The following is a 22601-nucleotide window of genomic DNA, read 5'->3' as shown; positions in this document are numbered from 1 at the left end:
TGTATATTGGGGAAGATAGTGCTTATTCCATTAATGATGCTCTTCATTTTAGGGTTGAGCTTACTTGCAAGCCCAATGTAGCATGGACCGACAGAGCTCGTTCCTCAGTTTCAAGCTTTTTTGGGAGTTACATGAAAAGGGGGAAGTCTATTTTGAGTTTGCAGTAAGGCCAAAGCCCGCTCATGATACGTGTGAAAAGGAAGTTGTGTGCCAATGTTTGTTTTCAGTCCCATGGACTTTGTTTATTGGGGAAGATAGTGTTTATTTCATTAATACAAACAGTTGCTTTATGAAGCTACACGTTGTTTTACGGCAAATTAAGGTGTTATTTAAATGAAATTGTAGGAATGAATGTAAACGGGTCATATTAATCTGCACACGTAAGTTCTTAATCGTTAGTTTTACTTTTATATATATTATTAAGTTAAATGTGATTTAGCACATAATTTCGTATTTCTAAAATTATATGCAACTAATAAGATTTCATAGGAGTTCACTTCAATTTTTTTTAAAGTTTTATTTAAGTTTCTATCTTATATCTAGAGCTCCATAACAATCTTAAATATCATCTTAGGTAATGTTTTTATATGTAAGGTATAACCTTAATTCCTTAAATTATATATGTATCTATATTCTATAATTATATATCCTTCCTTTTTATAAAGTAGATTTTATATTTTTATTTGATATTTAAATGATATATAATGTACTAGCATACAAACCCGTGTATTTATTACACACGCACGCATGCTGAATAATAAACATTTGATATTTGATTTTCTATATTGCTAGCTTTACTATCTTTATTTAAACGTAATAGTATTAGTCCTTCGCTAGATGTTGCACGGATTTGAACGTAAAGTGGATTAGGCGCATTACATAAAAAAACACTGATTGGGGGTTTCTTAGACTAAAAATAACTCAAAATTAAGTTGCTTAATCGTTACAATTTATGATTTTGTAATATGCAGAACAAAAAGATGGTAAAAGAAGACAATTCAGAGTTACAAATGTTTTAATCTATTTTTGATGTAAGTATGAAGCGTGTCATATTGTTGAACTCTGAATAGTGGTGTCTGATGGTAATCTATATGTTGGAGTTCATTTCTGATGTTATTCATAAACAAGAGAAGCCCAACAGCTAAGAAGTTACAATCACAAGCTCCCAAACTGACAAGCTTGAAGCCTCTGGGCTAACGATCTTAGATGCTTCCCGTTACGTACGTACAGTATGCTAAGGTATGCTGGCATTAATACCCTCGGTCATCGGATGTTCATGTAAACAGAAATCACTAATTAATGTTTGATACTTTCAGGAACCGTGTAAACAGAAACCATAGGAGTTTTCAGTAGAAGCAGAAATATGTAACAGTTGGTGTGCATGATGAAGAATTATGAAGATTAGTGAGATTTTCTGTTGAGGGGATGAAGCAAAAGGGTTTTGTGCGTGTGTTAAGACTGATAATCACAAAAGTTAAACTAAAACACACACTCTGGTGCTGTTGATGCATTTTATTTGGTTTTATAATTTACAAAAATGATTCTTTAACAATTCAAGTATAATTTTGAAGTCCCTTTCCTTTTTCCACCTAACAAGATCTAAAAAGTATCTAATGGCTTATGTTCCGATTGTGTGAGGATATTATAATTTTGGCTAGACGTACCCTAATGATATGACTTGTAAATGGGTGTGTTGCATGGGAGTGTAAGAGATATATGATAAGAAGACGAATTTTAGACTTGTATTGAGGTGTATGTGTGCAACCGGTTATCTGAAAATGATTTTGTCGGACGAGGAGACTGTTCATCACGTGTTAGAGCTTTGTCGGGTGGCGAAAAGTGTTTGGTAGAGAACTGGTGTGGGGGTCCAAAACTCACAAGCCACAGAGCGTTTATTGCGGTCCAGAACTCGGAAGCCCAAAAAAAAACATTTATTACAAAGTTTTATTTTGTTCTTTGTTATATTGTTAGCTTTGTGGGGGTGGCTGGCTATGTGGGCTTACTGTTCTATTCTTTGTTATTGTACCTTGTGGGTTGTCTTTGCTCAGCTTCAGCAAAATATAACGAATGAGGATTAAGTAGCATGCTAATCCTGCTGAGTTAGGGCTTAATGTTTTATTCTTTGTTATCAAAAAATAAGTAAGACCAAAGAAAGAAACATTTCTTACATATCCTTTCAAAAAACCAACACCCACATAAACCATACAACTCAGAAAGTTGAGTTAGGGCTCAGTTTCATTTCTGGTTAACTGCTCCGTCATAGATAATTAAAACACAAAGTCATATTCACTTGTTTTGCTCGATCAGTACCACCTACTTCTACCACTTAATTTCGAAACAACTTAGGCGTTCCTCGTGCACCTCATTTGGAATGAAAATTTTCAGAGTCCCCTCATCCATATGAGAGCTGTGACGCAGTTGGGTTTGCAACGTATATCAACCTTATACGGTTCAAACAAAACATCTGACCTGCATTCCGAGAAAAAGGAAAGAAAGCCCCTGGTGTAGTAGACTTTCAAGTTTCTTTCATTTCAAGGGATGTCAAAGCATAAGAGGGGGCATTCTTCCTTGTTTTCAGTAACACACCTCAACTTAGGCAGATAATAATTATCCTTTGACGGTTTTTCTGATCCAGGCCAAGCCTTTTGTATGAAGCGATTTAACAGATTAGGGAGAAATCGACCTGATTGATACACCTTTGGATCTTGCACCGCTACCTGCTGTTGAACACTACAGCAGCCAAGGTGATGAGAGGGCAATCCAAATTAAACTCATTCATGCGCAGGTACGTGACCAGATTGTCAATAACAACATTGTCTACCAACGAAGAGTTAATGTCAAGCGAAAAAAAGTGGTCTTTCAAGAAGGAGATCTCGTGTGGGTACACCTTAGCAAAGACCGTTTCCCGGGGAGAAAAGCAAGCAAATTACAGCCTCGAGCGGATGGACCTTTCAAGGTGATGGAACGCATTAATGACAACGCCTACAAGATCGATTTACCGGGTCACTACAATGTGTCTGCCACTTTCAATGTGGCTGACCTTTCACCTTTTGTGGCAGCGTTGGATGATCCCCTTGACTCGAGGACGAGTCCTTTTGAAGAGGGGGAGAATGATGCAATTAGGCCCAGCCCACATGACGGCCCAAGTAGCAGCCCAAATAAAAACAGCCCGCAGGCTGTTTGGCCCAGTGGAACCAGCGACAGCAGTTAGGCCTCCTGGCCCTAACTTGGAGAATAAGCTGCAGGAGTTAATTTTGGCCAGTTATTTCCTTTTAATTATTTACCTATAATTGTTTGATTGAGTTTCCTATTTTCTAGTTGTTGCCTAAAGTCTTGATTGGTTCTAGGCTATAAATTCATGTTCTGTTTTCATTGAAAGGGAGATTGGATGGCATTAGGATGGACGAATCGAAGATTGAAGCAATCCTTACGTGGCCCACCCCCACGACACTGCATGAGGTACGAAGTTTTCATGGTTTGGCCTCATTTTACCGGCGCTTCATTCGAAACTTTAGCGCCATTGTAGCCCCTATTACCGATTGCTTGAAAGGAAAATCCTTTCATTGGTCTCCCGCGGCTGAGAAAGCATTTGCAGAACTTAAGCGTTGCGTGACGCAAGCACCGGTTTTAGCATTACCCAACTTTCAGGATACTTTCCAAGTAGAGTGCGATGCATCGGGCTTCGGGATTGGAGGGGTCCTTAGCCAACAAGGTCGCCCTATAGCTTTTTTCAGCGAGAAACTTAGCGAGGCTAAACAAAAATTTAGCACTTATGACAAGGAATTTTATGCCATCATACGAAGCTTGGAGTATTGGCGTCATTATCTTCTTCATTCGGAATTTATTCTTTTTTCGGACCATCAAGCTCTTCGGTTCATTCAGGGGCAGCTTAAGCTCAATCCTCGACACGCCAAATGGGTCGAGTTTTTACAGGAGTATTCATTTATCATTCGGCACAAATCCGGAGCTACTAATACCGTCGCCGATGCATTGAGCAGAAGACATGCCCTTCTTACTTCACTTCGAGTTCGGGTGGAGTGGTTCGATACTTTCTGCAACTTATACCCGGATGATCCGGATTTTTCCACCTTATGGGAAGCCTGCCGTGACGGTCGAGCCAATGGGCATTCACTGCAGAATGGCTTCTTGTTCAAAGGAACTCGGTTGTGTGTGCCCAAGTGTTCCTTTCGGAAGGCAATCATTCTTGAGGGGCACCAAGGCGCGTTAGCCGGACACTTTGGGAGAGATAAAACTCTCAAGTTAATTAAGGAGCGTTTTTTTTGGCCAAAGATGAGCAGTGATGTTACTCGCATTGTGGACCGGTGTCGTACGTGCCACATCGCCAAAACACATCGCTCAAACGCGGGTCTCTATACTCCATTACCGGTCCCTGATGGTCCATGGGAAGACATTAGCCTCGATTTCGTTGTCGGTCTTCCGTTAACGCAACGCAAGAAAGACTCTATCATGGTGGTAGTCGATCGATTTTCTAAGATGGCCCATTTTGTCGCATGTGCTAAGACCTACGACGCGAGTCAAATCGCCCGTCTCTATTTTGAAGAAATTGTGCGCCTACACGGTATCCCGAAGTCTTTGACATCGGATCGGGATGTCAAATTTGTTGGTCATTTTTGGCGGACGTTGTGGAGGCAGTTGGGGTCCCGCCTTAATTTTAGTAGTGCTCACCACCCCCAAAGTGATGGACAAACCGAGGTCACTAACAGGAGCTTGGGAAACTTGCTGCGCAGCCTAGTTGGTAATCATCCTAAGCAGTGGGATCTCATTCTACCACAGGCCGAGTTTGCTTACAACAGGTCCTCACACCGTTCGACGGGTATGAGTCCTTTTCTTGTCGTGTACGGCCGGAATCCGTTCACACCTTTGGATCTTGCACCGCTACCTGCTGTTGAACACTACAGCAGCCAAGGTGATGAGAGGGCAATCCAAATTAAACTCATTCATGCGCAGGTACGTGACCAGATTGTCAATAACAACATTGTCTACCAACGAAGAGTTAATGTCAAGCGAAAAAAAGTGGTCTTTCAAGAAGGAGATCTCGTGTGGGTACACCTTAGCAAAGACCGTTTCCCGGGGAGAAAAGCAAGCAAATTACAGCCTCGAGCGGATGGACCTTTCAAGGTGATGGAACGCATTAATGACAACGCCTACAAGATCGATTTACCGGGTCACTACAATGTGTCTGCCACTTTCAATGTGGCTGACCTTTCACCTTTTGTGGCAGCGTTGGATGATCCCCTTGACTCGAGGACGAGTCCTTTTGAAGAGGGGGAGAATGATGCAATTAGGCCCAGCCCACATGACGGCCCAAGTAGCAGCCCAAATAAAAACAGCCCGCAGGCTGTTTGGCCCAGTGGAACCAGCGACAGCAGTTAGGCCTCCTGGCCCTAACTTGGAGAATAAGCTGCAGGAGTTAATTTTGGCCAGTTATTTCCTTTTAATTATTTACCTATAATTGTTTGATTGAGTTTCCTATTTTCTAGTTATTGCCTAAAGTCTTGATTGGTTCTAGGCTATAAATTCATGTTTTGTTTTCATTGAAAGGGAGATTGGAATTTTGAAGTTTATCAATAAAATTCTCCTGCTTGTTCTTTTCGGTCGTTTGGTCCAACGTGATTGCAATATTGCATCACAAAGGAACACGACCAAGGGCATGTTCCTGTTTGTTTGTTTGTTTAAAACCTAAACAAACACAAACAAACTTAAACGAACCATGATTGAACAAACATAAACGAACACAATTTGCCCAACATAAAGAAACACAAACAAAATGGTAATGAACACAAACGGGCGAGTCTAACACATCACGATTGAAGGAGGAAGCGACGATGTAAAGACTTAAAAGCGATTAGAGACTTACTACTTAGCGATTAGCATAAGCATGAATATCATATCATATGGCCCATAAAAGTTGCAAGCATATGTAATTTTATTTATATATACATTTTTATATCATTAAATGGGTTTTATTTACTAACATATTTAATTATTTTAAAAATATATATACTTTAATAGTTAAGAGTGCTAAACTAACGTTCATGAACATAAATGAACACATGTGTAAAAATTTTGTTTGTGTTGACTCATTTATAATAAACGAACACAAACAAACTTCCCGCTGAACAGTTCATGATCGTTCGGTTCATTACGGACAACAACAACAACAATATAGAAAATAACGATGATAATAATAATAATAATAATCAGAGGTGTAGGTTTGTTTGTGATGGTACCAATAACAAGTAAACCTAGCAACGAAATGTAACCCTAACATAGAAGACCTGAAAATCAAAGAATAACAAGAGTGAACTTGAAGATTGAAAGATATACTGTAACCAGGCGACGTAGAATAGCTTCGATGATCCACTTTAGAAGCTGAGGAGGGATGCCTTATTATGTTCTCAGCGACTGGACGGAATGAGACGACGGCAGATCTGGTGAGTTTCAAGCGCAGGAGGGAAGCCATGGCCCATGGGACTCAAGACAGGGGTTTTATAGGGTTTGTTTTGTGCTTTCAAATTACAAATACATATCTATAATATTGCTGGTTACGGATTCTCACCTAAAACACAGTTGTTACATTTAAAAAAAAATGTAATGACTTAAATATTTATTTCTTAAATGTAGTGAGTTAAATAAGTATTATTAAACTATTTTGTTTTTAATCACTTTGCTATTTTATATAGAATAGTAACCAACTTTCAAAAGTGTTCCAATTAGGTCACTCAAGCATATTTTCCTCAAATCGGGTCACTAAATCTTCAAATTGAGTCCCTCCGATTTTTTTGTGCGTCAAAAAATAAATGAAGGATAAGATGTGGGGGTCGGAATTTGTAATATATGTAGTTAAATTTAAAATATTTAAAAAAACGTTAATTATATTAAAATTTAAAATAAAAAATAAAATCAACGTCGTCACTCAGGGTCAACTTAAAAACAATAAAACGATTTCCTATGTGAAACAAAAAGAAAAAGGCTAAAAAACACATTTTAAAATCTTTAATTTAATAAACTATGAAGTTGAGTGATAAACACTTTTTAAAATTGAGTGACATAATTGAAACACTTTTGAAACTGCTTATTATTTTATGAAGTTGCCCCTTTATTAAGAATATGAAAAAGGGAAAAGAATTTCAGCCTTTGATCGGATTTGGATGAACATCTTTGGAGTAATAAGCAACATAACGGCGATGACGACGAAAAAAAATAGCTGTAATTTTTTATTTAATTTATATTTTTTTATATTTAATTTAGTTTGTTTTTTTATTATTGTATTATATATTATTGTGTTGGGTTTTTTTTGTTTTATGGAAAAAAAAAAAGAAAAAAGGTTGGGCTTCGAAGCATCCTCATTATAGAGGGGCATTATACCTTGGGGCTTCGATGCTTCAATGCCCATGTGGTGCTGAAGTGGCACTGCTTCGAAGCCCCTCACCATAGTGGATCGCCTAAGTGCTAACCAGTCTAAAGGTATCAATCTTTAACAGCTTTCGGTGCAAGTGTGTATAAGTCAAGAGTTAAGGCAGACGTTTCATCGAACAAATGGTGTGCATGATGAAGAGCTTAAGTAGACATCATATCTGGAGGAACCAAGATTATTCCACATTAGCAATCATAGCTCAAAACAGTGTGAAATAAAAAAAAGAAAATGAAACCAAAACAGTGCTTCATGATGTAAACAAGAATGAAAAATATCAATAAAGAAGATGGGTAATCGAAGGTAAATCAGATGGAGGTTGATAAGATATCAGTCGGCAGTGGTTCATGTTGTATTCTTCAAATCCGAAAAAGTTCCCTGCATTTGCACAGCGCAACAAGGTAAGCAAACAAATATGATCGAGTAGATTTATCATGCAAGGGATGGGAACTGTAACAAAACATACCCTGCAAGAGTGCATCTGTCACTCCCGTCCTCCATTAGGCCCCACCAATCCACATATGATGATCCTAATCATAACAACAAACAAACATTTTCATATACATAGAGGATTAGTAGGGACAGGGTTATCTCCATAATCCAATCCTGCTATAAATGGTTAAAGAATTTAAGACCTTACCTCTATGTAAATTCTCAGTCACGAAGTGATATTCTTTCCCAGTATGAACGTAATCTGACACCTCTATCCGCATTCTGTCGCTCCATGAAATGCCGCCATTTAATAACGCAACATCCATTCCTTCATCATCATCGCACACCAGGTTCACACAACACTTCTCTACTACCCCACCATCATCATCTTCATCCACGTACAGCTTGATACTTACATCAATTTCGTCACCATCATCCAATAGATTACCAGTTCGCCAAACACTTTGCCAAACATAATTAAAACAACTCTCTTTTTTACATTGTATATGGCATGTTGAAGGACTGTATTTCCATACCAAGACCTTACTTTTATTATTGACTGCAACTTCCATAATTGCTGGATCTTTAGAACTTGAAGTAGCCATGAAACACACATTTAGACCACTTATTCTTGAACCCTTAGGATGTGAAGGGACTCTAAATGATATCCTTGATCCAATTTCTTCATACCTAAAACATGGAAGTGTGTTCCCTGGAACAAAGGCACTGAATATACCAAACTCATATGATACCTGCACAAACCATTTAATAACATTAGCAGGTAAAAGATAAACACAGACAATAAAGAGTAAGAGATTGAGTGAGAAAGAGGACCTTGATGGACTCATCTTCTGTATTTGCATTTTCTAACCCAAGATATCTTATAACTTTTCTGTCAACCTTTTTTATCGATTCAACCTTAAAACAACCCTCCACCTCAAACAATTTTTTGCAATAAAAAATGGACATCAAGGTTAAGGGATTTGGTGTTGGCTGTACTATTTCCAAGGACATATTCTGCCTGATTTTCAGATCTCTTACAGATTTTGGGACGTCCAGAACTGACTGAAGATGTGAACAACTGCAAACAGTGAGTACTTCAAGACCAGGTAAACTTTTGACGCAACCTGGTAATGAAGTTATATGATTGCTGCTTATATCTAACCACTTCAATGAGAAGAGATTACTCCAATCCTCTGGGAAAGAATTATCAAACAGATTGCACCCTGAGACATTAATATTCACTAAAACAGAAGGCAGTGAAAATGAATCCAAGCATTGAACTTGTCTAGGACCTCCAAGGAATATCTCTGGGCAATCATTCATTTCAAGTGATTCGAGAGATCTTGGTAAGCATGGAATATCTTTCAAACTTCTGCAACCACTTATATCTAACAAGACCAGTCTTTCAAGGTTCCCAATGGATTCACAAACCTCTGTCAAACTTAAGCATCCTTCAAGGATCAAACTCTCCAAGCTAGGAAGCCCACCAAGATCAGGGGTTTTAATAAGCTCCATAGAGAAACTGAGATCAAGGATTTTTAAGGATCCGAGCTCCTGCGACATCTCACATGTAAAACAAGACATATAAATAACTTCTGTATTGAACCATGTGACAAAATAACATTCATAATTAGTGATCAACTGGGAAACTAGAAGATGGAACTAAAAATATATACTTTGAACCCATGTGACAAAGAAACAATGACAATTAATTGGGAAATCAGAAAAGGACACTAAAAATATATACCTTGGTCCCATCCCATACTTGTTTTAATTTGCTATAACGCAAGTCAAGAACTACTAACTTCTGTAAAGGTACATCACATGGTATGGATTTTAAAGGAAACCCATGCCAACGCAGCAACCGTAACTTTTTGGGCAATTTCTTGTGGCTTCCAGAAAAAGTTGCATAGTTGAGTTGAAGTAGCATTAGGTTCTTCATTTTTTCTATTGCTCCAATCTTGAAGTTTTCTTTATTTAGACCACTAAAATCTTCATAACAACGTTTTCTTCCACTGTCCATCTTTACTACAGAAGTTGAATTAATTCCATTGATCGTTTGCATATCAAGAGCTAGTCCATGTACTTTCTTTGTACCCTAATTAAGAAATTTAAAAAAGGTAAGCTATGGCTTAACATGCACAATAAATTAAATACATATATAAGAAACTAGATATGCATTTGATAGGGTTTGATAGATTACGATAGTGGTTAATTGAGATTAGAGAATAGAATAAGGCAAACAAAGAACCGAACGACAGTATTAATGAAAACGCATAGAAAAGTTACAATAGATTCCCGGGCCAAGCCCTCTCTCACTGCATACGCAGGAGCCATGGCAATGCCATCCTAAACATAAACCTCAACATACTCTCCTATTAGCTAATAATACCTATTTATAGAATTATAAGTTGCACTTGACCCCCTCCTAAATCAGACGAATGCCATTTAAACTATAACTTGAGCATGATTCCTATCAGCATTGCTTACTTCATTTTCTTTAAGTACATTAAACGAATCTTGATCGTTCCACAATCTACTTCGTTTCCCAGGATCCTTTGGTGATTCTTGGCAAACAACTTCCCGACCCATTGCCCTGATTAACTGATGCATCATCACTTTCCCATCTTCAATGTAGAGTAGACATCTATCCATTAGATTTTGGATCCCTACTACAGGGTATAGATCGCATTCGGCTAACAATTTCACGATGAATCTTTTATCCTCACCCACAAAATAGCAAGCAATATGTAGGAATAAATCTTTATCGTATGTATCTTCAAGAGTGTCATAGCTTAGTTGTAGAAGTTTTTGGATCACGGGATTGGGAGTTTCGTCTAGTTTGCGTATTGCATCATCCCACACATCGATAGCCTTTCCATTTAGAGCAGAACCCAATACTTTAAGGGCCAAAGGATGCCCTTTACAATGATCAACTACAAGTTCTGATCGGACAATGTAACGTTTCATAGGATGATCTTTATGAAAGGCATACATACTAAAGAGCTTATTTGAGTCACCGGGACCTAACACTTCTATAGTATGCACCTTCGGATGTACTTTAAATTCAGTTAACAACCACTTGTGCCTAGTTGTAATGATCACTTTACTTCCAGGATAAAACTGTTGTGACCCAAGTAGTGCTGTTAATTGTTGCCTTGTAGAGATATCATCTAGGATAAGAAGTACTTTTTTATTGTATAAGGCGTTTGAAACCTTAACAGTTCCTTCGTACTCATTCCATATAACTTCTTCCCTGTTACTCCTTAATATTGTGGAGAGAAGCTGACTTTGCAAACGCAGCAATCCATTGGGCTGCTTTGAGATCTCCTGAATATCTGCAAGAAAGCAACTGCCATCATAGTCAAGGTGGTTTGAGTTATAGATGCATTTGGATAGGGTTGTTTTTCCAATGCCTCCCATCCCATGAATAAAGAAGAAAACTGCATCAGGTGATGGATCTTGTAACCATGATTCGATCTCAGCAACATTGTCCTTTATTCCAACTAGTTTACCCTCAATGTACAAGAGGTTGTAGTTGAGTTTCTTTCTTATAACACTGACAATGTTATCTATAAATTTGGCCTCGTATCTGCAAATATAAATTTGAATAGTTAATGTTGATCAATGTGTATTAATTATAATTTTTGTGACTTCAAAAGCTTATATGCTTTATTGTATGTTTAATCTTTTCCGTGGATGAGAAGGATAATACTCAAAATTTTGTTATGGTCACAGTGAATATAAATTAGCAAACATACCCGTCAGCAGTTAATACCATTCCTGTCAGGCTTCCAGCTTTTGTAAGTGAATCCCTCCACGCCTTCACCTTCTCCACCCATTCAATCTTCTTATCATACTCACCAAATGCTTCTGCAAAGCTTCCTGTTTGGTTCCGGACATCTGATGGTTCCACCTTGTAGAACACGGGAACAACTTCATGTGTAGAGTAAAGCCTCTCCTTTTCTTGGATGATGGTTAAGACCTCATCAAGACACCACTTAGAAGAAGCATAGTTTCTTGAGAAGACGATGATCGAAATTGCCGATTCACCGATAGCCTTTTTCAGCTCTGGGCCTAGAAGTCTTCCTCGGTCCATGGCATCATCGTCTCTAAAAGTGCGGACTCCTGCTTGCGTTAGAGCTGCGTAGAGGTGATCGGTGAAAGTGGTGCGAGTATCTTCACCTCGAAAACTTAAAAAAATGTCATAACTGAAACCGGTAGCCATAGTTATTAAGCAAAGTTATGGGAGCTAAATGGGAAAATTAAAGCAAAGTTATGACAGATGGTTTGAATATTTTTGTAATCAAGTCCACATGACATCTTTTTTATTAGGCCCACATGACATCTTTTTTTATATACGATGATTGCATTATTGTCTGAAAAATTGATGACGTCATTTTTTCCTGGAAATGCGTCCAAAACATCCAAGCCATTTCCGAGTCATTTCCAACAAAACTTTTTAACTTTTTATATAATTAAACTTCCTTGGAAACTTCCAACCCCTTTCGCTTCCTACAATTATTTCAAGAGTTTTCAATTGTGTGAAAGTAGGTGCAACATAACATTTTTAGAGTTAATTACATATATGGTCGCTATGTTTTAGTTCAGATAACATCTTTAGGGTCTAAGTTTCTGAACTAAATAACTTGAAAAGTTTAATACACTTCCAAGAGAATTTTGGCCCATTTGACCCAACTAAATTTTTATTTAATTTTCTCTGTTTGACTTTGTACAAGTAAACTGTAGCCCGAATCAACCTGCATCTTAAACGGGCCAAAAATTACCTTCTCTAGATAACACTATAACAAAAGGGAATGATCCAAACCATAAATCCTCTTTTAAATATCAAAATAAGCAAGCTTTTCGTTCATAAACAAAATTCTCTTATGAATCCAATATTTCAGACAAAACCTCAAGGCCAACTGTGTCATAAACAACAGAATCAACCAGTGAAGCCCATACAGAATGCTGGGGTATCTTTTCTTGGCTAACCATCTCTTCCAACCATATAACCGCTTCATATGGTTTACCCATTAAGCAAAGACCCTTGATGACTCTGCTAAAAGTACCAGCATCAGCCCAACAAGAATTGACCATCATTTTCTCCAAAAGTTGACTTGCTTCAATATAATTCCCATCATCACAAAGACCATCCACCAACACACGATACGTCTCCTTATTAGGAACACAACCCAACTGCCTACACATCTTATTCAAATACCCAAGAGCCTGTTTAGATCTCCCGTCACTACAAAGACCCTTAACCAAAATATTATATAACTTAACTGTTGGAACACAGTTTCCCTCCACCATATCTTCTGTAACAACCTTTTCCGCCTCTTTAATCATACCTTGTTTGCATAAAGCCATCACTTTAGCTTCATAAATCAACACCTGTGGTTTAAACCCTTGGTCATGCATTACTTGAACCACTCTCTCGGCACCATTTATATCACCCTCTGCATAAAGTTTAACCGCCATGGCATTATAACTTTGATAACTGGGAATCACTCCTTTAATAAGCGCGCTATTAACTAAACTTTTAGCACTTTCTATGTCTCTACCATTTTGACACATGTTAAAATCAAGGTGCATACGTCTCTTCTTAGGGGCTTTTAGACCTTTTCTCAAAACCTTATTTAAAATATCGGATGCTTCATCAACATGCCCATATGCACATAAAGTATCTAATAATATTTTATACACCAAAACATCTTCACCGCTACCTTTACTTGATATTTTCCAGAACATTGAATATAACAAATGAATTGCTTCGTTAATTCTTCCATCTTCACATAATCCCTTCATTAGAACTTGATAGGTTTCGTGGGTCGGATAACAGTACTGAGAATTCATTTCTTGAAAGACTTGTAGCGCGAGATCAGACCGTTTCTTTTCACATAGAACATCAATCAGCCAAGTTAGCGAATGGGCTCGAGATTTCACTTCCCATTTTCCAAAATTCTCTAAAAAAAGATGATGAGCGGATTCAAGTTTGGATTCTTTCACCATTAACTTAAGTATGGTATTAAAAGATTCTGTCCAATTCACACAATTGAACTGATCAAGATTCTTGAAGAATGAGATGGCTTCATTCAGCATTCCAGCTTCTGCATAGGCCTTGATTGAAGTTGAAAAGATCGAGTCTTTGCACTCACACGAATCCTCTTTCATCTGATCAATTACTTGTTTCATATCAGCAATACGGTTTGATGTGCTTAGAATGTTGATCATGGTGGCATATACAGGGCCATTGTGACGGTAATTTGGATATCTGTTTCTTGCTTCATTAAAGATATGAAGAGCTTTCAACGGGTTTTTCTGGCTGCGAATGATCTGAGAAAGGTACGTTGGCGTTAATACCCTCGGCCATCGGATACTCATATGCCTTGATCTGTAGACATAAAGCGGTCACAAATTAATGTTGCAGAAACAGTGGTAAGTGCAAACAGGCTAACAGTATTTAAAAAGCATATTCACTACAAATAATCCTTAGCCAGATCAAAATACTCCACCAGCTAAGGCAGGCATTTCATCGAACATGTGGTGTGCATGACAAAAACCCATAGGATAGATGCTCTTTTTTAGTTAGAAATTAGGGTTTTACATGCGAATTAGGGCGTTATGCAAATCAATAATCTTATAAAGTTAAAATCTAAAGTAATAAAGATGAATTGAAAACCCATTTACCTGATGAACAAAATCTTCACTCACTCTGTGCTTGGGGACTGTGTATACAGAGACCCTACTATAGCTTTGCTATTGGTGGGATATACTGAGTACGATGATGATGATATTTTACAAACATGGTACCTCTTAATTTTCGTAATAAAAAATTTTCTTTTAGCTTTTATTCGGTCAGGTGTTTAAACCGGCCCTCTTACAGGTCTCTTAACGGTTAGACTCTTAAGTAAGACTATTTGGAATGAGAAGAGGATTTTTTGATTAAGATTCCATCATTAACAAGCTACAAATGTTTGTTTACTGGAAAAATACAATCCTTTTTTGTTAGTAATTTTCTTGAAAAGATTCGTATGGCTTGTTATAAAGTTTTGGATGGCTGACAATTTGTGGAGTCTTTGAGCCAATCTGTTTTTATGAATGTGCTTGAACATGTCCTTTTTGTAACTATAATGAAATTCTTTTTTAATAAGTGTGTTTGAACATGTCTTTGAATTGAATTATAAGGTTGTGTGTAGTGGTGAGGAGACAGAGCTCCATGTAAATAGAAAGAATGATGAAAAGAATAGATTCTCAATTACAAGTTATGTTTCAAAACATAGAGCTCCATGTAAATCAGTGATCTTACCAGACCAATTGGAGTATTTAAAATGAGGAGAGCATTTTTAAATGATTTTTTTCTTAAGATTTCACCATTAAGAAAAACATGAAATGTTTTGTCTTTTATTCAATCTTTTTTTTCTGTGGACTAGAAAACTAATAATGATTTTCTTGATAAGATTCTCGTGTTGTGCAATGAAGTTATTTTTTAAAATAGATAAGCAACAACTTCTTGTTGAGCAACTCTCTTGATGAGTATATTGGGCATGTCTTATTATAATGAGACTCTCTTGATGATTTACTTGAACATGTCTTCTTATTATAATCAGATTCACACTAGATGAATGTATGTCCTATAATAAGATTCTCTCTTTATGAGTATGCTTAAACTTAGTTAATATCTGCTGTGCGCTTCATGAAACTTATCTCTCATCATGAAGCTTGAGGTTGTAGAGTGGCATTCTTTTAAAATAACCAAAAACTTCTTCTTTACTTCAAATTCTTGGTTATCAATTGATAATTAGTCACCAAAACTGTTGCAAACCTGAAATGGTTTTTTGTCAAAATTCACAACCATGTACATTTTATTTATTTGTAAGTCTTTATTTCTCCCTCTATATATAATATATATGTACATAAAAAAAAAAGATTGTATTGTTTTAAACAGATGATTATACAGCCTCCGCATTTAACTGCAGTTCGGCATCAGTTTCCGCAGGAGCATAGCTAACCTGCATCCAGAAGCAAAAACATTGTAACTGAACATACAATTATTTTAATTAAGAGAGAGAGAGAGAGAGAGAGAGAGAGATTAAAAAACCAAACCTCCACAGGCAGCTCAACCGGGAACAAGTTTATGCTACTAGGATCAAAACTGAAACCACTGCACAACATAGTGAACTGTGAAAATCAATCCATAGACGCAAACAGCATGCACGTCGATCTGAACCAATAGATTTTGATCATTTCAAAAAAATAGAAAAGGAAGCAAGATCATATATACCTGCGAGAGATTACTAACTGCCACACATATGGAATGAAGAACTCTTCAGGGTGGCTTTCTTGCTCGTAAGTGAATCTTAGTTGCGTGAACATCTATAAATTGAAAAGAGGGATATGTATTAAGAAAGCTTATATGATATAGAATCGTCAGAGTTAGAACTACTTGTAATAATCAAATTATCTGGTGTTTCAATGTCTGACAAAGACAAATGCGTATAATTTAAAAAATTACCTTCATGCCATCACCTCGCCAAAATCTGCAATTTATGTTGATTACTTGTAGGACTTTATCAACCGACCATTCTCCATCCAACTTTTGTGCATCCATACGGCTATTAAAAAAATCCAAAACCTAAAAACCAACAACAAATTTAATTACCATAATTTAAATCCAGCATAGCAAGTCTTGATTTTTAATACATACAGAAAATATATTCTCCAACAACTCATTGAAGCGCGGATGGTTCCGGAAAGGTTGAAAAACCTCCTGCCTGTGCATAATTGCATATATCACCTAACACATTTAAAAAGTCAGTGGTAATACCATGCATCATATACCATACATTATATATTGCACATAATACAATATATGATTGCAAGTACCTCGGGGTTTCTTGGTAGTGCATAAGTCAGGATCCCATTGAGTATTTCCAATACGATTCTCAAAAAGTCGGTATATATATGCAACTCTGCTGACTAGACCAATGAACTGTAAGTTAGTTAATTATACAATAAAGAAAGTGAAACTGAAATAATAACAACCTATTACCGTATCTTCAGGAAGTTTATCATCATCCTTATCACTCATTTGCATTTTATCATTCTTTAGCTCTGCCAGTTTTGCATATCTGGATGTTATATTAAGTCCATTAAAAGCAGTATCGAAAAGAAATTAGGGCTCATATAATATAACGATGAGAAAGATGGCGTACTTGCGTGACAACATATCAAAAAGGCTAACCAGACGTTGTGCTGCATATGAACTTAACCTATGCACATGTGGCGCCATGTTGGCCAAAGCTGCAAGGCAATTGGTATGTAGATAAACATCCTGTTCCATACAAAAACACGTAAAAAGTTGGGTAAATGTAATGAAATGTATTATTTTCATATGAATATATTATTATATTGTCTTACTCGCATCTTAGACATGTTATACTTCACTGTCCTGATTAGAATGATGACCATGAGAGAACCGAGAGATGTTTGATTAAGAAGACGTTCTTGATACCATGGAACTGAAGGCAGAATCTAACAAAACGTTGGTATATCAGAATAACTGTCTCATGTAGCAAATACTTTAAAAAGGACTTATTTTATATCATATAGCTAGAGCAGATAATATGAAGTTACCAGCTTGTGTATGCTAGCATTAAAAGAAGAATCTTGACTAAGTATAAGCAGAATAATCAGCACCATATAGATTTGATTTGATGTTCGCCTTGAAGCATCATAAAGTGTCTCCAACAGTGGCATCAACTGGCCATTTAAATGAAAAACAAAATGATTCTTAGTATATCATATAACAACTCTGAAAAGTAGTAATTATAAATTTAATAGATTTATAGTTCATACCAATGTATCTATATCAGTTCGAACTAGAACATATTCTAGAAAGACCAAATTCCCGTGAACCAACGCATACAGAAGCAGAAGAGTAGTTTCATCAGCCAAGCACCTGCAGAGGTTAATCAGTTTTATCAAAAGTATCTAAATGCTTTTAAAGTGTACCCATTAGATACAATACTTAACCCAATCAAAGTACATTGAGCTCTTACATGCCAAGTGTATCAAAGAGATGAGCAAAGGACAATCTGACAAGTGGACCACTATGTGCATTTCCCTCCATATCCACCCGATCAACTGAATTAGAATAATTCTTAGAATAATTCAAAAGATAAAGAATAAACGCTAAAAAGAGAAAATATCTAAAAGTATTAAAAGTTAAAAGAAACTTACACTCGACATCCCTAACATTTTCCAAGGCTTTGCAATATGGATTTTCAGCAAAATATGTTTCATCTTTCAGAAGAGACTCTGAAGTATTGCTGTTTTTAACAGATTCCACAAGGATACATTTACGATAGTGAATGAGAGCAAGTAATATATTGATACTGCTGTCCGCCAGTTGACTTCTAGAAGCTTCAACACTTGAATTCACAAAGTAACTAAGAGGAAAGAACACTATATTTGCTGCAAGTAATGTATACAGAACATTCTATCAGTAACATCATACATAAACCATAGTTACTGAAAAACGACACATATAGAATAGGCCAGTTCAGATATACCAGCAGCAGAACCAACCCTCTTCAGTACACCAAATTGACTTTCTTCAGACATTAAAGCATACGATGCACTACTTTTGGATCGTGGGCGTGAAATGTAGTTTAGCAGCAGTTTATGAACAATCAAACCTACCAAAGAACTTTCCTGCAAATTAAAAAGATCTTTAAATTAATATTAGTTTCATTAGATTATAGCACATCATTACTTTCTTAAAAGATTTTACCTGACTCATTGCTGCATCTAGGAAAGGGTGAACATCATTTGGTCCAGGTGATGGCCCAGAAAGAAGTTGAGTAGATATAGCAATAAGCATAAAGTTCAGCAGTTCATGATGCAGAAGATACGTCTTGGGACTGAGTATTTATAATTACACAATTAGAAAATAAAACATAAACCATAAACCCTAATTCTGGAAAAAAAAAAAAGTAATAACATGTAGTAGTAATAATAATATACTACCTTACATCCACTCTGCCAATAAAGCTAAGCACAGCATGCATAACCATATTTATAATGCTCTCGTCTGAAATCAACAAGTTAAGTCAATAAGTTAATATGCCATTTTAATTGAAATATTGGATTATGCAAATATGGGGTTGGGTTCAAATAAATAGTCTTCTAAAACTAGGAAGTCGTAGGAAGGGCATCAAACGGACTTCGATTGAACTCAAACTAGCGGCATTAGAACCGTCTTGTTGAACTCTACGATATTAGATTTTCGCTTTTTGATTTATTGCTTGCAGATTCTAGAAGTATTGTTCAGATTATTGTGTCTTTTTTGTTTATTGTCGTCATTGTGTTATATTTCTCAGCATTGTGCTATATTTTGCAATCATTACGTCTTTGTACCCTTCCTAAATTTAGGAGACTATGTATGACAACTAACTAAAAACGTTAGATTAGTTACCTTTAGGGAATTTATCAGGTACTCTCTCATTCTCGTCTAGAGACAAATACAAATCATCAAAGTTGTCGGTTTTCAAATTCTCAATCGAATACTTTAAGAACACAGACGATATATAAGATGCATTTACAGCCTTCATTAAAGCCACAGAGAGTCCATCAGTGTTAGCAAGTGAGTCTTGCAAACACAATGTTAAGTGAACCAAGATCTTAGCAAGGTGCCTAGTGGAACAATTATTCTGTGCTGCAAAATGAAACATATAATATCAAATTATTATTTATTATTAACCCTAATTAGAAATAGAAAAAGAAAAACCCTAGGAATAGAAGTAACCTAATGTGTGGCAAGCTTGTTGTACACGATTAGCTGGCCAATGGAGATCAAAAGGGAGGTCAAGAAGCTTCTGCCAGTAATCGGAATTGAGTGGAAATGATTTGCCGCCGACGAATGTTCCGATCAGATACTCCGCCGTGTCGTCGCCGCCGGCCCAACGCGGCGTAGAAGGTCCGGTGCCCATGTAAACGAAACGGTGGTGAGGGATCTGAGTTGAAAGTATAAGAGGTGAATGGTAAGATCGTCCGTCGGTGACGGTGAGTGAGTAGATGAAATGAAACAAATCCGTTGGCTAATTAGTATTTGTATTTGTATTTATAATAAATAAATAAAAAACAAGGGATGATGATGATGATGATGATGATGATGATGATGATGCAGTCAAAAGTCTATAGAACGTGTTGAACAAGGGAAGAGGTGGAGGTACGCGGGTATTGCTAATAATAATAATAATAATTGTCCTTTGGTTTTGAGTGGGATTATAACTTCACAACTAATTATTCATATGCTAACTACGTTTTCTTACCCTTCTCCAAGTATTTAAATATCTTGGTCGTACTGAAAAAAAAATGTCTGTATGTCTTAACGAGTAACAAAATATATGAGCTAAAAAGAAGTTTTAGGCCCAATAATTACGAGAGATAATCAATGTTCAATCCTATTTTATAAGGTTTATATAAGTTAGAATTATTTTGGCACCGGTAATTATGTGACTCGGTCGAATGTTCGGCTCGCACTATCCACATGCGGGCCATTATATTATAAATAAAAAGTACTTGAAGAGACAAATTATAAAAGTATAACATCTACAGCGCAAGACGTCTACAAACGACATATCAAATTCCAAACTTTTTTTTCAAAAACACTCATTTGTTATAGTTATTCAATCAATCATCTAGCAACCACATCTATATCTACTATTAAAACAAGATGTTTAGCCCTTTTCTATTGGTCATTTTGATTAATTTTCATAAATACAAAACATTGTTAGAATTTCTTGATAATATAATAATTCATAAATAAATTTAAAAATCACCAATATCATTTGGAAACCTAATTTGCATTTATGTCTATTAACCATATATTCCTTTGTAATTTTGCATAAATGAAAAGAAAGGACGACATAAATTTCTATCTGTTGAACTATAATTTTTAAATTTCCTTCAATCAATAGAAAATTTTCAAATGGATTAAACCCAACAAGTAGGTTATATATTTCTTTTTATGTGTGTGTAATTTCATTAACTTAACTCATAGAAATTATTTGTTATCTTTTTCTTTTACAAGATTCAAGGCAGTGAATAAACCACTAAGAAAGCCACACGTCTTTTTTCTTCTCATACACAATATACACCAATGCAAACTTCTATTATTTTATTTTGGTTTTGTTTTCATTTATATTTCTATCATGACTATCTGCTAAAAGTTCAACTTTGTATGCGTATGCTTTTAAGAATAAAGATGTCTTTCAACTTTAATTAGTTAATGTTCTTCAAAATAAATGGAGTTCTATAGATAACTTTATGTAAAATTCAACACTTTATTTTATAGAATATTAATTTTTTATTTATTGATATATGGTTAAATGCTTTCTAATATGCCAACAATCAAGCAACATCATAGAAGATGAGGACAGAATCAAAAATTAAAAATCTGAGTTTATTATTTCAAAAATTAAAGAACTAGAGAAAGAGGTTGGATTATATACATCATATATATTTCTTTTGATCTTTTTTCTTTTCAAATTTATTCAACAATATTATAACTTACTATTTTCCTTTTCTTATTTTTTATAGTAAACAAGCATATAAAAATATATTGTCGTTTGAAATTATATATGTTTAATTGACAATTTTTATATTTCCACCCGTGTAGTACACGGGTTAATAACTTAGTTAAATATATTAAAGTAACACTAGCTGAGTGTCCGCGCGATGCAGCGGTGTGCGCCAACAACTTGACATTGAATGCATGATCAGTGTCGATACATATGTCACCTGGTGATAGTGCGCACCTGGTGACAATTTTATGTTTCTGTTTGAATGACTTGCATTTATAAATCATGTTTCCGTCTCAACAAGCATATAAAAATATATTGTCGTTTGAAATTATATATGTTTAATTGACGATTTTTATATTTCCACCCGTGTAGTATACGGGTTAATAATTTAGTTAAATATATTAAAGTAACACTAGCTGAGTGCCTGCGCGATGCAGCGGTGTGCGCCAACAACTTGACATTGAATGCATGATCAGTGACGATACATATGTCACCTGGTAACAGTGCGCACGTAACCCGAAATTGAATGTGTAACTCGTGTAAAGCCAGTACACGTGTAACCGAAGATTGAACACACGTAACCGGCATCGGAATGCACGTTATCAGCGTTAAACATGTTTCGCTTACTCAACACACTTGACCCCTTTCGACTCGAACCCGAACCGACCTAAAGCAAATTAACCCTTTTCTGTGTCAGCTCGTTCTGACTCTAATCCATTATTACACATGACCCGAGCTTGCCCGACTCGACTTGTTGCCGGTTCGAACTAGTATTCACGTAACATGTTAACTTTTTAAAACTAAAAAAATATAACAATATCATAATCAAATTAAAGAGAATAAAATGCCCGTTTTTATAGTGCAACTTTTAAAAAAAAGTTATTAACGAGTGAAAAAGTTATGACCGTAAAAAGTCGTGAGGGTAGTTAGTTTTGAATTAAGGGGCATATGTGTAACTACTCTTTAAATTAGCAACAAGGGATGTGAAGTTTAGGGATCAAAGTTGTAAATATGTTTTGAAAGAATGAAAAGACTTCATTACCCTTAAATTTTATATTTTGAAGGCATTATATGTTGTACCTAAAGCATTAAGTTTGGTACCTCTTAAAATTTAAGAGGTCCCTAACTCATGTTTTATA

At 36.1% G+C, this 22601-nt stretch overlaps 3 protein-coding genes across 5 annotated transcripts; all 3 read right to left on the bottom strand.

Annotated features, from left to right (window-relative positions):
- Positions 1–7794: 7794 nt before the first annotated feature.
- LOC143558021 (disease resistance protein RPV1-like) lies at positions 7795–12136 on the bottom strand. The gene is made up of 7 exons (XM_077046954.1): positions 11632–12136; positions 10361–11462; positions 9618–9968; positions 8702–9424; positions 8076–8619; positions 7902–7965; positions 7795–7813 (listed from the first exon to the last, which is right to left on the bottom strand). The coding sequence occupies exons 1-7, from the start codon at positions 12096–12098 to the stop codon at positions 7795–7797; spliced, it is 3270 nt and encodes a 1089-aa protein (XP_076903069.1). The 5' UTR covers positions 12099–12136.
- Positions 12137–12665: 529 nt separating this feature from the next.
- Positions 12666–14597, bottom strand: LOC143558013 (pentatricopeptide repeat-containing protein At1g05600-like). The gene is made up of 2 exons (XM_077046947.1): positions 14564–14597; positions 12666–14267 (listed from the first exon to the last, which is right to left on the bottom strand). Exon 2 carries the CDS (start codon positions 14255–14257, stop codon positions 12758–12760), a length of 1500 nt encoding a protein of 499 aa, XP_076903062.1. The 5' UTR covers positions 14258–14267; positions 14564–14597; the 3' UTR covers positions 12666–12757.
- A 1180-nt stretch (positions 14598–15777) lies between these two features.
- Positions 15778–19866, bottom strand: LOC143558012 (uncharacterized). Of its 3 annotated transcripts, none has more exons than XM_077046943.1 (18): positions 19683–19866; positions 19353–19592; positions 18905–18968; positions 18669–18798; positions 18448–18589; positions 18116–18349; positions 17935–18019; positions 17732–17834; positions 17510–17635; positions 17294–17407; positions 17089–17207; positions 16919–17004; positions 16760–16848; positions 16581–16670; positions 16389–16508; positions 16158–16249; positions 15980–16037; positions 15778–15885 (listed from the first exon to the last, which is right to left on the bottom strand). In XM_077046943.1, exons 1-18 carry the CDS (start codon positions 19864–19866, stop codon positions 15826–15828), a joined length of 2136 nt encoding a protein of 711 aa, XP_076903058.1. In that variant the 3' UTR covers positions 15778–15825. The 3 variants fall into 3 exon arrangements, with proteins under 3 accessions (XP_076903058.1, XP_076903060.1, XP_076903061.1); XM_077046945.1 differs by having other exon boundaries at positions 16760–16852; positions 16926–17004; XM_077046946.1 differs by lacking the exons at positions 15778–15885; positions 15980–16037; positions 16158–16249 and having other exon boundaries at positions 16760–16852.
- Positions 19867–22601: the final 2735 nt, after the last annotated feature.

The sequence above is a fragment of the Bidens hawaiensis genome, unplaced genomic scaffold (assembly GCF_021521415.1).
Source record: "Bidens hawaiensis isolate Kalapana, Puna unplaced genomic scaffold, B.hawaiensis_p1.1 tig00019314_1, whole genome shotgun sequence".
In the NCBI taxonomy this organism is placed as follows: domain Eukaryota; kingdom Viridiplantae; phylum Streptophyta; class Magnoliopsida; order Asterales; family Asteraceae; genus Bidens; species Bidens hawaiensis.
Note: the sequence above shows the minus strand (reverse complement) of the source record. Positions and strands in the feature narration are given on the sequence as shown.

What these genes read in the sequence shown, in the direction of transcription:
- LOC143558013 (XM_077046947.1), bottom strand. Translation starts at nt 14,257, where the DNA reads ATGAGTATCCGATGGCCGAGGGTATTAACGCCAACGTACCTTTCTCAG.
- LOC143558021 (XM_077046954.1), bottom strand. Translation starts at nt 12,098, where the DNA reads ATGGCTACCGGTTTCAGTTATGACATTTTTTTAAGTTTTCGAGGTGAA. An exon ending in ATGGTATTAACTGCTGACGG is followed by an intron (nt 11,463 to 11,631) that starts GTATGTTTGCTA and finishes TTATATTTGCAG; the next exon opens with ATACGAGGCCAAATTTATAG. An exon ending in ATGTACTTAAAGAAAATGAA is followed by an intron (nt 9,969 to 10,360) that starts GTAAGCAATGCT and finishes TTTCTTAATTAG; the next exon opens with GGTACAAAGAAAGTACATGG.
- LOC143558012 (XM_077046943.1), bottom strand. Translation starts at nt 19,866, where the DNA reads ATGGGCACCGGACCTTCTACGCCGCGTTGGGCCGGCGGCGACGACACG. An exon ending in ACCTGATAAATTCCCTAAAG is followed by an intron (nt 18,969 to 19,352) that starts GTAACTAATCTA and finishes TGTTGATTTCAG; the next exon opens with ACGAGAGCATTATAAATATG. An exon ending in TAGATGCAGCAATGAGTCAG is followed by an intron (nt 18,590 to 18,668) that starts GTAAAATCTTTT and finishes TTTAATTTGCAG; the next exon opens with GAAAGTTCTTTGGTAGGTTT.